Below are 13,494 nucleotides of genomic sequence, written 5' to 3'. Positions count from 1 at the left end.
AATACGCCAGTTGAAGGCTGCAGCCAGATTTTAGCAGCTGTACTGATCTTTTCCACTGTGTGCTGGAGACTCTGGGACCTGCAGGTGGATGGAAAAACACTGAAAATCTGTGTTTACTATTGATAATTACCTGATCTTTATTAGCTGTTCTATTTATGCAGCAAACGTGTTATAAAAAGAGAAGGGGCTGTCAATGTGCTCCACCGATACTCAGCATATGGGCAAGTCAGTATGTTGCATAATGCTTTATCTGCCTTGGAAACTATAGCAGGAGGCTCCTATATTTTGTTTTCCAGGTACAATGTTTAGTTAAGATCCTGGCATAGTCCTTAAGATGGGTATGGGTAAAAAAAAAAGCCCATTAAAAAAGTGAGGGTGATCAAACCAAGTGAACTGAGAGTTCAGTGTGACAGTAGTGGTCATTTACTGACAGCATCCTGTAAGCCAGGAAAAATAAAGTGTAAGTTGGGTGGATTCAAAGGGGAGAAAAAGGATAGCTCTGGAGTGCAGTCTGATTGTTTGTTTTTTATTTTTTTAATATATTATATATATATATATATGTATTTATAATGTTGTGAAATAGTCATTAAGAGCCTAGACAGGTATAATACAGATAGCAGAAGGTGAGTGAGACACCTGAGATGGTGTTTGGTGTTGCCAGAAAGCATTCTGGGGATAGAAATTGTGATATTAATTCCTGTTTGCAACCAGCAAACGCAGGGTATTGCTCATTTGTTTCTTTTCTACCTTGGAAGCAGAGTCTTCAGACTATGCAGTACTGCATTTCCACCTCAAAGCAGCAGACGTTTTCAGCCGGTGGAGCCTGGTTTCTGCAAGGCTTCCATGAACACAGTCCCGGTGCTCCAACAGAAGCACTGTGCTTGCAGGCCTTTTGGGTTAAGGTCTGAAAAAGTGCGATGGGACTATATAATGCTGAATTTAATTATAAGGGGGAAAGGGACAAGAGAGGGGGTCAGAGGTTTAGTGGAAAGGGTTGAATCTTGATTTTGTCTCCTTGTGAACACTGGGACAGTATGAGGAATGCTCTGGTCAAATCCCGGTGAGTTACTGGGCACCTTTCACTGGCTGATGGATGTTAGGAAAAATTCTTTACCAAAAGGTTGTCAAGCACTGGAACAGGCTGCCCAGGGAAGTGGTTGAGTCACCATCCCTGGAGGTATTGAACAGATCTGTAGATGTTGCACTTAGGGATATGGTTTAGTGGTGGGCTTGGCAGTGCTGGATTGACAGTTGGCCTCAGTGGTCTTAAAGGTCTTTTCCATCCTAAACGATTATATGATTCTGTGTTTTTCATAATCTGATGGAGTTCAGCCTGTTGTCATTATTCGAGTCCCAGGGGGCCCTGCCCCTCTATCACCTCTCTCAGGAATAGATAACCAGAAATGTGTTATGAACACCTTAAACTGGCAGTTTCCCAGCCTTCCGTGATCCAAAGCCAACAGTAATAAGGAAGAACATGCACTTTGGCATTCCTCTACTTTTCTCTCCATCTCAGCTGTAGTTTGAATCTGGGAATATTAATGTACTGCTTGTTCGCAGTGGGTTGGGAATAGCTGCAGGACAGGCTTGTGGCAGCTACTGCCTGCTCTAGGCCACAGAGATGCCCTGGGGATTTGCTTGCATCATAGCAAATGCCCCTAAGCGATTTCAGAAGGAGAATGCTGACAGTGCATCGCTCTTCCCACCTGGTGTGCTGGTTGTTTTCCAGTTCCCTGTCTGGGGCCTACACAGTAATAAGCAGGTCAATACAATCACTTTATTATGGAAATAAATGTAGAAATATTTTTGTAAATTAATTAACGGGGAGAGTTAATTGAAAATGTTATGTGTTTTTAGGGAGTGTTGACTTTGTGTCTGGCCTTGTTACCAATGTAAATCCTTCAGCGGTACAGCTCTCCCCAGGCAGCTGCCATTAATTGATGCTTAGAAGTTGGGACAGCCTCAGAATATCCCCTGGGAGTGGATTGCAATGTTCTGGGAAAACACCCTGCTCACCACAATAGACACAGAGAGCCAAAAGTGTCTCTGATGGCCACAGCTGCTGTGTTTTGGTCACAGTTAGGATGTTCTATAAAAGGGCAGTTATGGGTACGGATAACTACTCTCCTAAAAATCAGAAATGCTGGATGGGATCCCAAGAGACTACTGACTTCACCCTCTGTTCTTAAAGAGCTCCAATGATGGAGACGGCATAGTCTCTCTGGGAGGTCTGATTGCTTTACAGTGTTTCCCTATGGACATAGTGTCTATCCTGAACATCTTAGGAGTCTGAACCTGTGGGTTCTTGTCTTATCCAGAACTTTCATGAAGAACAGATTGTTTCTACTCCCCTTTGAGCAGCCTGTGAAAAATGTGGTCATCTAAAAACCATAGAATCATACAACATTTTAGGTTGGAAGAGACCCCTGGGAGTTACCTAATCCAACCTCCTGCTCAAAGCAGGGCTAACTTCCAAGTTATGGAAGCACAAGACCATGCTCAGTTGGATTTTGAGTATTTCCAGGGACAGAGATAGCACAGCGCCTCCAGGCTCCTGCTCCAGTCCTTAACCAGCCTCATATGACCCTGGATTGGCACAACCTTTCCATAACAGGACGGCATGGTTGATTTCTGATCAGCTGGTGACCTCCAGCAATCCCCAGGCCTTTTTCTGTAGGATGGCTGGTTTTGTAATTGAATGGACTAATTCCTTGTCCTGTATTTGGGGAGCTGAATAAGTGCTGCATTTTGCATTTGATCACATTGAATACCATCCCATTTATATCTGATCCTATTTCCAGTTTGGCAAGACCATTTTGAATCACAGGCCTTTAGCATACAGGCAGCCTTTCCTGGCATGATGTTGTCTGTACATTCCATGGTACTGCTGTCTTCTACTGAAAATATAATACTCTCTTACTTTTGGGGGTGAACATATTTTGGGGGGTTCATTTATTTACACCTCTCCCAGAGCGATGACAGAAGTGTAGAGAAAGAGTCAATCTGCATTGGATTTTGCTAATAATTTGACTTTGCAAAGATAAACCAGCAAATGGTTCAAAGTCCGTTTAAAGGTGATTCCAGTGTGTTTGGCATGTTTGAGATCAAGCGTGAGACAAGTTAGCAGCAGAGACAATTTGTCTGGGGCCTTTAGAGAGAGGAAGAATGTTTAAATTGATTTATTTAGAATTATTTAATTTTTTAAAATCATGGTTTGAAAGCTAGCTCTTGGTAGAAGCTCTCTGCACACAATGAGCATGTTTGGCCTTGAGCACATATATCTGGTTTTAGTTAAGCCAAGTTGGCCACACTCATTCCACCCTGCACATGATCTCATTCCATGCTCCTTGTCATGGTATCTGCACACCATCCAGCAATATATTAACGGCGTGAGTAACGTGTCTTATGTTGATTATTCTGTCACCAAGGGAGAAGTGCGTCTTGTCTGGTAGGGAACTCAGACTGTTTGAAACAAAGCTCTGTACTTATGCTGGAGAAAAGTCAAGAGCTGCGCCTCGTGTTAGGAGAAAGAACTGGAAGGTGTGTGTTGGCCCCTGGGTCTTGGGTAAGGCCATTTTGGGACTCAGATCAGCTACAACCAGAGAAGCTTGTGGTTCCTGCACTGATGAGCTCTCCTTGCACTGTGGAAAGGCCATTTGCACTGCTGCCAGCATGCTTCATCAGTTCATGCTCTGGGACACTCGGGGCACCTCCAAATCCTTGGTTAGTCCAGGAAGAAAAATGCTCCTGATAGTCTTTATTTTGCATTTAATGAAACGACCAGGTTGGTGGTAGAAATGCAATGTGCTGCATGTCAGGTGAACGGGAGAAGTATCTCCAGGCTGCAGGGGGACTGAGAGGGGAGGCTTGAAAAACTCATTCAGCTGCCTAGTGTTCATATTTGTTCAGTGTGCAGTGGATGAGCTGAAATCTGTGCCCCAGTGTGTGTTACCCACAGGGCAAGTTTTCTGCTACGGTCACAGTCATCTGTCAGATTGGAGGGGAAGGGCCATTGCTAGTGGCTGTCATTAGGGGTTGCATCATTCTCTTTGCATATTTACGGAGCTAAACTCCAGCCGCAGCTGCCTTCTGTGTGATAAAGGAGGTGCCTCTCTACAGCATCTCAAGTGTGAGTGCCCCAAAGTCTTTTGCAGACTCTAATTGAACTTCAGATAGTGCCTGGGAGCAAAGCGCTCCTTATATGAAGAGGGGTAAAACTAAGGGACTGAAGGCTGAAGCTAATTGCTGCTTCTGCTGTATGCGGTCCCCAGAACAGATTTTGACCTAGATGTGACCCCCCCGCTCAGTCCCTGCGCTACATTTAAAATGCTCAGTTTTGTTCTGCTAACAAGGGCAGGAGAATCTGGCACTGGCTGCTGCTGTGCTTTTGCTTTTTTTTTTTTTTTTGCACAATCCACAGTGGGCATGCGGAGTCACTGCTTCCCAGGTTTAGTTCTCCGTGGCTCAGTGGCCTCCCTCCAAACAGGCACCAAAGGACCTTTCTGGTGCACAGGGTTTTCCTGGCCTCCTCCTGCCACGTTTTTTCCGGAGAGTAGCCTCCGGCTGCTGGAGGACACTGCGGATCCAAACCCTCTGTGTCTCTCGGCTCCTTATATGGTCACATGGAGAAGTCTTAGCATTTTAGTTCTGATTTGGAGTCACCCTGGTTGTCTTAGCTGGGGAACTAGAAACTTCAAAACCGCAGGGAAACTAGTTCTCACCACTAAGAAATCGTACCTTGGTTCATGCACGCGTGTGCTGCTGGCTCGCCACTGTCTTACTGAAGACCAGGCTGTGCCGTTAACAATGAAACTCCCTTGCAAAACCTTGCTAGAGTTTTAAGTGTTCCCATTCCTTTCCCTTCTGGAAGGGGCTTTAAGATACTTGTTATAGCAGCAGAAGAAAGAGGCTGCGGCAGGGGAGGGTGCCAAGCAGGCTGTGGGACAGAGCTGCCTTTTCTGGCAGACAGCACAGTAACGCAGAGGTGATGGTGGGCAGTGGGAGCAGGAGGTAATGGAGCTGGGGACACCTAGAAGGGACTTGAAGGGGCTCTGCATTCTTGAGCCATCATATCCAGACATGCAGAGAGTGGAGAAAACGTTCCTGAGTGGGGGAAGAGTTGTCTTTGTTCATCCCAGAGCCAAATGCATTTGAGTGGCATCCTCGCCTCTGACCGAAGCCACCCTACAGAAGAGGCAGAGCAGTGAGCAGAGCTGTTCTCCTGATTGCCAAACCCTTGAGTTTGTCTCTGGGATCTCCTTGAGTGACTTTGCGTGAATTTGTTGGAGCTGGAATGATGCAGTGTTGCACTGGGTTAGTGAAGAGTACTTTGGCAAGGGGGTACGTGCTTGTGCTGGGGTCCAGCCCACCCTACTGCAGGCTGTGTCCTCTGCTGGCTACAGCCCTATCGCTGGATGTAGTACTGAGGGTACGTACAAGTGTGAAACCGTAAGGAAAGTAATTGCACTTAATGACTTGAGACATGAGACACATTTAAGGGCAGAAACAAAGGGTTATGATGGCTAAAGCAGCTCCAGCAAACTCAGGGGCTGTGGGAGCTCAATGTCTCTTCAGAGCCAGCTACTAGCATTTAAAAAAGCATACGAGGTTGGGTTTTTTTTGTTTCCCTCTTCTTTAGATTTCATGCTGATGAAACACAAATCCTGACAAGCACTGAGTGCTGCACCCCCTGCCACATACCCCCAGTGCCTTGTCAGCCCCATTTTTAAAAAGTAACTGTAGGTTTCTTTTCTTCTGCTGCAGGTTCCACCATATTAGCAGAGCGGCTGGGACTGTCCACACCAAGCTCACCCACATCAACACCCAGTTCCCCCACCATCCTCTGCAGCGGTGTCTCTGGCCCCATATTGTCTACGTGTGGCTCTGGCCCCCTCTGCAGCTCTATCAGTGGTAAGTGTGGGGGGGATGCCTTTCCTCTGCCTCCCCCTGCCTGCTCCCACACTGTCTCCCTTCGTGGTCCTCACACTTGTCTCCCAAAAGGACTCTAAAACCACAGTGATCAACAGAGTCCCCTGTCAGCTCCCTCAGGGAGGAAGGAAGAGCCTCTGCAAAGGCTATTTTCAGTCTGGTTTACGTGGAAGCTGCTTAGATGCCTAGACAGCAATATTTTTCCAACCTTTTTCATCATGAAGGCTCCCAAGGGAGGCAGCAGAGTTTCTGTTATGTGCGTGGCCCAGTGACGCACAGCTCCTTCTGGAGAGCTGTGTGGCAGTGACATGTGTTGCATGCTAGCTCAGACTGGAGCTATGGCTGTGCCCTACAGCCCCCTTTTCCCTCTCCACACACTTTCACTACCTTCTTCAGAAAAAGGCAGTATTGATATTTCTAATATGCCAATGAATTCCAGTGAGATTTAGATAAATTTACATGCAGTAGAAAATGATAAGCTGTTCTGCAGCATTTTACAAAACCCCAGGCACCTGCATGATCCCAAGGCATCGATGGTGGAATATGTAACTTAACAAATCCTTGTCATTGTTGTCCAAACCAAGAGTGATTTTTGCTGAAGGTATCATCAGAACCAGGTCTAATAATTGGTAACAGCAAACACTCAGATTTTTAATGGGTTTGGGGGAAAATTGGTTAGCCTCATTATGGGTGCGCTGCGAGTACAGTTACTGCAGCCTGTTGTGGCTCTTGAAGCGATGGCTCACTATGAGCTAGATGCTGTCCATGCAGGTACCACCCCACCCCTGCCCTGAAGCAGCCACATGGGGTGATTTGTAGCCAGGCACTGTGGTCCCACGTCCCTGGATCAGCCCTAGAGATGAAACTCTCCTTGTCTTGGGAGCTGCTACCACCCATGTGCCACCCAGCCTCTCCCTTTTCAAAGCAGATGGCTTGATCTGCGCCTCCTTATTTTTCCTCCTTTGTTAATGTTTAGACAGTGGTTTAAAAACGTGGAACTGCTCTTTGTCCCTGCTGCATGGGAACAGCTGTCTCTTGGTTTGCTCTGCATGGGCAGCAGATCCCAGCAGATGCTGCCTTTCTGCTGCCCTCAGCCTTGGCATGTGAACCAGGACTCACCAAGTGGGATGGTAGGTCACAGGCAGGACCCCTGATCCTGGAGCATCCACTCCTGCTAGGGCATGGTTCCTCCCTCAGTAGCTAGCTTCAGGGCAGAAATTACCCTGGGGTGTCAGGAAGCCTTTTAAGCAGCATCAGTGACCCTGTTCTTTGTGTTCCAGGCACAGCTCCCAACTCTCCAATCAGCTTGCCTGAGTCACCCATCTCCCCGTCCGTCTCTGGGCCCTGGGGAGATGAATGCACCATCTGCTACGAGAACATGGTAGACACAGTCATTTACTCCTGTGGACACATGTGTCTCTGCTATTCGTGTGGGCTGAAGCTCAAGAAGATGGCCAACGCTTGCTGCCCCATTTGCAGACGGGCCATCAAAGATATCATCAAAACCTACCGCAGCACTTAGAGCAGCAGCAGATGCTGTGGTGGGGACTGGGCAGGTGGGGAGGAGGCTGTGAAACAACACAGGTCTTGGTCTCTGTTCATCATCCAGGAGATTCAAAAAACATCACCCACCACCACCCTGATCCCCTCTTCCACGGACAACAGATGAGGCAAGCTTAGACATTGCTCTTCTACCCTCCAAGCAAGCCCTGGGGCTGAACTCCAGCGTGTCAGGGAAGTTGTGATGGACTACTCTCCCTTGTGGATTTTAAACTTTATCTCAAAAAAAAACCAAACAACCAATCAGCTGGTGCAATCATCCCTTTTCTATACCACGCACAGTGGAGGGGAGTCTCTAATGTTTAGCAGGCACAGCAAGTGGTAAAAGGTTCAGTGTTACACATCTCCTTCTGGAGACACCCCGCATGCAGAGGACAGCTTAGCAGCAGAGGAGGAACAAGCAACATGTTTCCGTGTACAACCAGCCTGCCTGTAGGAAGCCCCTTAGAAAGGACGGAGCGAGGCAAGCTTTGACCCAGCGAGGGAGGTGCAGTGAGCACATTCTCAGTGGAAAGGTTCAGGTCAGTGCAGAAAAGGACCCAGGATGTGTGAAGCAAAATCCACCCCGTGTCTGCAGGCAGAAAAGCAGCCCCTTGAGGCTGTTCCTTGCTCCTCCCTTACCATTCCCTGGCAGAGGCATTCAGGGCAGGTTTGGCAGCCACCACTGGCACTGGCCTTGCTCCCTCCCAGCAGCGTCCAGCCACCTCCCGATGCCAGCCATTCCGCTGCATGACTAGCGGCTCTCAAACACCCACTGCCCATCTTGCACGTGGTCTCCACGCAGCACAAGGGATGCAGCAGCATCTCTGCCCCATGGGCGTGCAGGAGAGGGACATGTGGCTCCCTCACTTTTCCTCCCCCTACCATCCAGACAGTACTTGTGAGGGAGAAAATAAATTTTAAAAAAGAAACAAAAACCCAGCCTCACTGGGGAAGAATGTATAAACCCACATGTCTGTGGGTTTCATTTACTGGTAACTTTATCACTGTGCTTTAAGACAAAATCAGCCAGGTGGTACCCGGCCCTGCACAGCCAGCCCGCTGGCAGGACGTGGCTGTCCTTATGTGTTAGGAAGAAAAGAAAGGAAAAAAAAATAGCTTGGGGGGATGGTTTTCTTTGGTTTATTTAAATTAATCCACTTACCTTCCGCCCCAGTTGAGAACCCCTGCTGTCCCCAGACAGATGCCTGCAGTGGCAGCCCCCGTGGCTGTCGTGACAACTGCTGCTCCGTCATCCCATGGCCACTGGCTGCCCCTGGGCCCAGGCAGCTTGGCTCTGCAGCAGAAGGGGGTGCCTGTCTTCCCTCCAGCCCCATCCTGCTGCCTTCCAGGAGCCAGAGGCAGTGTCTGGGCCCTGGCGGGTGACAGGGGTGCAGCAGCGATGGTGTTTGCCCTGCCACATTGCCCATCAGGCCAGGCTGGGGAAGGCTATGGAGTTGCACCCCTCCTGCTGAGCCTTTTCCTTCGCACTAGTAGTGTACGGCCACTGATAGGATGCAGGGGAACAGCATGGCATAGGGATAAAAGCATTTAACATACAGAGCTGCTCGTTGCAGGGGGCATCGTGCCCCCCCTGGGCAGCAGGCAAGTGAAGGAGCACTCGTAGAGCCTGCTCCTGAGAGCACCTGGAAAACATGATATCCTCGCTCTGTCCTCTTGAGGAAATGAAAAAGAGAGGCTGCTAGCTGGAGACCACACTGCAGAGCCTTTCTCTAAAGGCACTGCCATCACTGCAGCCTGCCACAGGGGTCTGCAGCTACCCCCAGCCCACCCCAGCGGGCAGTATTAACTTGAACGCTTATATTCTGGTTACAGGGATTTGTGTTAATTCTTTGCGTACTCTCATGTATACCCCTAACCCATCCTGCCCTGCCCTGCCCTGCCCTCCAGGCTGACTGTCGAAAGCCCGGAGCACAGTGGCTCCTGCACCCAGATGCCCTCAGTGAGGGGTGGGAGGACACTGGGGTGGCACAAGCTTGGGGGAAGGACAGTAGCCATGCCAGGCGCATGGCTGGTCCGCAGGCACGCAGCCAGCCCCCAGCTTGCCTGAGGATGAGGACAGAGCTGTGACTGGCAGGCACCGGGAGCCTGTTGTAGTAGTTACACAAACTCCAGTGCAAAGATTTTGGAAAGAAGGAACCCGAGGGGTAGGAAAATGTCGATGAAAGAGTGGATGTGGGGAAACGTGCAATAAGCAGCCTCCGGAGCCTTCACCACACCCGTGGGACCGGTACCCCTCCACTCAAGGCAAGCCAAGCCAAGGGGTATGTTTTATTTTTAAAGAAACTCCATCCATGGGTACCAGTGCAGTAGTATGAATTCCCTTTTCACCTTTTGAATTCAGAGTGTTTTAATATATACCTGTGTTTGTTTTACTGTGGACCAAACTCTAGGAGTTAGCAGAAAGCTCCCCCAGCATCCGAACTCGAAAATTGGGGTTAGGTCCTGCTCCCAGCATCAGATGGCCTCCAGCTGTGAACAGGGAGGAGGAGAGCAAGGTGATTGCCAGGGAGAAAAAACAACAGCAAAAGCAGTAACAGTAACAACGATCCTAACCTTTTGTTTTGTTTGACTGGTGTAAGTTCCCACTTACCTCCGTGCTCTTGTGTCATTTGCATTTCATTGCTTTACTTTAAGGTGTTTTGTGTTCTGTTTAAAGAGAAGAATAACTCATTGTGAAAAATTGGATAACTCTGATTGTGAATAAAGTTGATTTAGGTATCCTGCAGCAGCATGGGCAACTGAGTATTTACCACTTCCATGAGCGCGGCGAAACACGGCGGGCAGTGCAGTGGTGAGAGGCTGAGGAAAGAGCAACAGTGGCATGAGAGCCTCTTCCCTGGGGGGAGTTGGGTGGAGAGGGGGCTCGGGTTTTCCTCCAGTGCTCAAGGAGGAGGGGGTGTTGAGAGCTGGATGACGAACAGCCCTCCTGATGGACACCACACACACACCTAAGGAATAAAAGGAGCCACAAAAATAAAAGCAAGGGCTGACCGCATTGCTGCAAGCTTAGGCCCTGTGCTCCTGAACCTCTTCACACCCTTCCCAGAGAGAGGCCACAGCTTCTTTACTCTCATTGCCTTGTTTGTACAAGTCTCTCCTGAGTGCCTGTAGCTGCAAAAAAAGCCTTCCACCAGCACAAGAGAAAGCGTGCTGTGAGGAAACCCAGTACCATGCTGCTCGGCCTGGTAGGGCCTGGTAAGGTGGCTGAAGATGAGGTAGAGCAGTAGTAAAATAGCCCAGTGTCCCCACCCCAGCTCTGCAGAACTACGATAGTCCAACACCTGACAGGAGGATCCCAGCCCTAAGCTGAGCACCGTGTTGAGAAGGCAGACTGGCAAGCCGTGGCCTGGCCAAGGGAGATGCTGAAGCAAGATGCAGATGCTTCCTCAGCATGTAGCAAGGGACACAGGGACCCACAGGGAATTTTTGCATTCTCCAGAGTGATGCCAGTTCTCCCCAAACCCAACAGCTCCTCTGCTGCAAGGATCTGCTCAGGAGGACCCTACAACACAGCTGTGTGAGATTTCCTCCTCGTCCTTTTATGTAACTATTCAGCAGATGAGAGACTGGCTGGGTTACTCTCCGTCACAGGACATAACTGAGTTAGCATGTTCTCCCTCAGTGTGGGTGCTCCGTCTGCCAAGGGACAGGGACATCCCAGGAGAGGTGTCCTCAGCCTCTCCAGCTGAAGCTGTTCCACTCTAACAGTCACTGGGGAGTGGCCTGAAACTTTCCAGGCTGGGTAAAGCAAACCCACTTCTACAATGCAGAGCTCTTGGCTGTTGGGACAAGGCAAGTCTGCACACACCTGTGCTCACTCCAAGAATGGTTCCCAGCTCCTGCTTTCCCAGGGACAGGAGGACCTCTAGTGGGTCTGGAAAGCCCTCTCTGGTCACAGCCCAGCCACGGGAAGCCGCCTCCTGCCCCGAAGAGCAAGGGACAGCGCTGCACAACACAGACTGCCCCAGGCACGGGGGACACCGACCTGCCAAACAGTCCCTGCCACGTGCTGAGCTCAAGCACTGCCACATGTTGGGAAAAGTGAAGCGCTGATGCTTTGGGCCCAGATCAGATCTTCCCCTCCCCTGGCACCAAGAGGGACCAGGGCAGGTACCCCTGTGTTTCCCCTCTGCCAGCCCCTGCCCGTTCATCGCCTCCTGCAGCTGCCATGTCCAACAGCCCCCGCAAGCTGGGTCCTCGCCCGCTGCGCATCGCCGAGCCACCCTGCCCTGCCCTCCCGCCCCAGGCCACCACCAGCAGCTCACCAAATCCAAACCAGATCTGCAACGTCACCATCGCTCCCAAGACGACCTCCACCGACACAACCACGGCGCAGCCCCCCCCGCCGCTGCAGACAGCGCCTTCCCCAGGGCTAGCCCGAGCCCACGGACCGCGCCGGGGGGTGAGGAGGAGCTGGAGGAAGGCAGGAGGGAGGATGCTCCCGAAGGGATCCAGGAGCGGCAGAGCTGGTCCGGCATCGCCACCTGGTGCTCCGCACGCGGCACGGCGCGCAGCCGCTCCCCCTTCTCCCCGCGCTGTTTCTCCTTCTCACAACCACTGCAAACACGCACGAGCAGGAGTAGAAAATTTTAGGCTGATCAGCACAGCTCTGGTAGTGGCTCTCGGAGGAGAGCGGGGAATGAAGGGAGCAGCTGGCAGCGGGTTACGCTATACAAGGGGGTACATTAGCCTATGGCGATTGCACCAGTCCAGAAAAAACCCTTTCAGCCCTGAGTTGACTGGCTCGCTCTACACACAGGGAAAGAGGGGGCAGAGTTCCCAGACACACTTACTGCTAAGTTCATACCTTAAAATGCCCAGGACTGTGTGCTGCCTCAGATCCAGCTCCTGGCATCCTTCAGAGAGCTGGGCTGCCCAGACGGGGCACCAGCCACCCCCGTGCCAGCATGGAGGAACATCCCACGGGTGATGCTAGCAAACGCAGTGCCTCCGACAGAGAGCTGGCTCTTCTCACGGCCCGGGTGAGACTCCTTTCTCCTCAGGTTGCTTGTGAAATGCTACAGCACATGCTGAAAGCATAAGCCCCTGCTAAAATGAGAGGTGCATTCACGCCAGGTCATTCATTGCTGCTGGAAAAAGAAGCTGGGGACGACCAACACCCTGCTGCGGTCCTGCTCTCCCAGGTGGCAGACAGGCACTCGGCACGACCCCTTTACCTACAGGTTTGCAAACTGCTAACAGTGAGGAAATGGACAATGCTCAGGAGGGCTTCTAGTACCGAGTTTGGAACTGAAGAGCTAGAAAACCACCTCATTTTCTCTCTAGTGTTACACCCCGTATTACAACCTGCATCCCCATTATACACCCTAACCCACTGCCTTGTGCATCCCTGAGAGAGAGCCCACATAAGGAGCGGGGCATCCATTAGGAGAAACTCTTCAGTTTTACCTTTACACTGTTTCACACAGCAAAGAACTACTTGTTGAGCTATTTAGGGCCTCCAACCTTCAAAGCCACAGAAGAGGAGTCAGCAGGGCCCATCAGACCTTAATATCCAGTCTTCAAGGACCGCCTGCTCTGCAACCTGCAGGGTGTTCCTGCAGGCTCATCTGAACCCGCAGAGCAACACTTCTATCACAGAACCAAAGGGCCACTCGTGTAAAAGGATGCTTTTCTTCTTGTTTTGGATCTGATACCACATCTCTCTCCACAAAAACATCCTGACAGAGTATTTTAAACCTTTAGACCTCGCTCAACACAGACAAAAGGTCTTCACGTTTGAGGGCAAAGGTGAAAAGTCCATAAAACTTCGTGGATTAGAAAAGAAACAAAAATATAGCATACAGTAACAGCTCAGTGCCAGGGGATAAGAGAAACTCCTTTATCCATTTAAGCCTAAGTTGAAATTTGCAATTGCATGTGTAGCTAAGTTATAACTTATTTTGGGAAAGCTAAATGCAGTGATTTGACAAACACAGGTGGAATCCAACCAGTACTGAAAAAAAATATTGAAAAAAACCAAACCAAAATAAACCAACTGGA

General features: G+C 50.0%; 1 protein-coding gene across 2 annotated transcripts in view; it reads left to right on the top strand.

The window, feature by feature from the left end:
• NEURL1 (neuralized E3 ubiquitin protein ligase 1) overlaps positions 1-10,216 on the top strand; it is a 165,798-nt gene extending 155,582 nt beyond the window's left edge. For both annotated transcript variants that reach the window (XM_040607414.1, XM_040607415.1), the window contains exons 5-6: positions 5,764-5,910; positions 7,209-10,216. In XM_040607414.1, the coding sequence (XP_040463348.1) occupies positions 5,764-5,910; positions 7,209-7,450 (389 nt within the window). In that variant the 3' untranslated portion in view covers positions 7,451-10,216. The remainder of the gene's footprint in view (positions 1-5,763; positions 5,911-7,208) is intronic.
• The last annotated feature ends 3,278 nt before the right edge of the window (positions 10,217-13,494 follow it).

Source organism: Falco naumanni, chromosome 9 (assembly GCF_017639655.2).
Source record: "Falco naumanni isolate bFalNau1 chromosome 9, bFalNau1.pat, whole genome shotgun sequence".
In the NCBI taxonomy this organism is placed as follows: domain Eukaryota; kingdom Metazoa; phylum Chordata; class Aves; order Falconiformes; family Falconidae; genus Falco; species Falco naumanni.
This window is presented reverse-complemented; position numbering and strand designations above follow the sequence as displayed.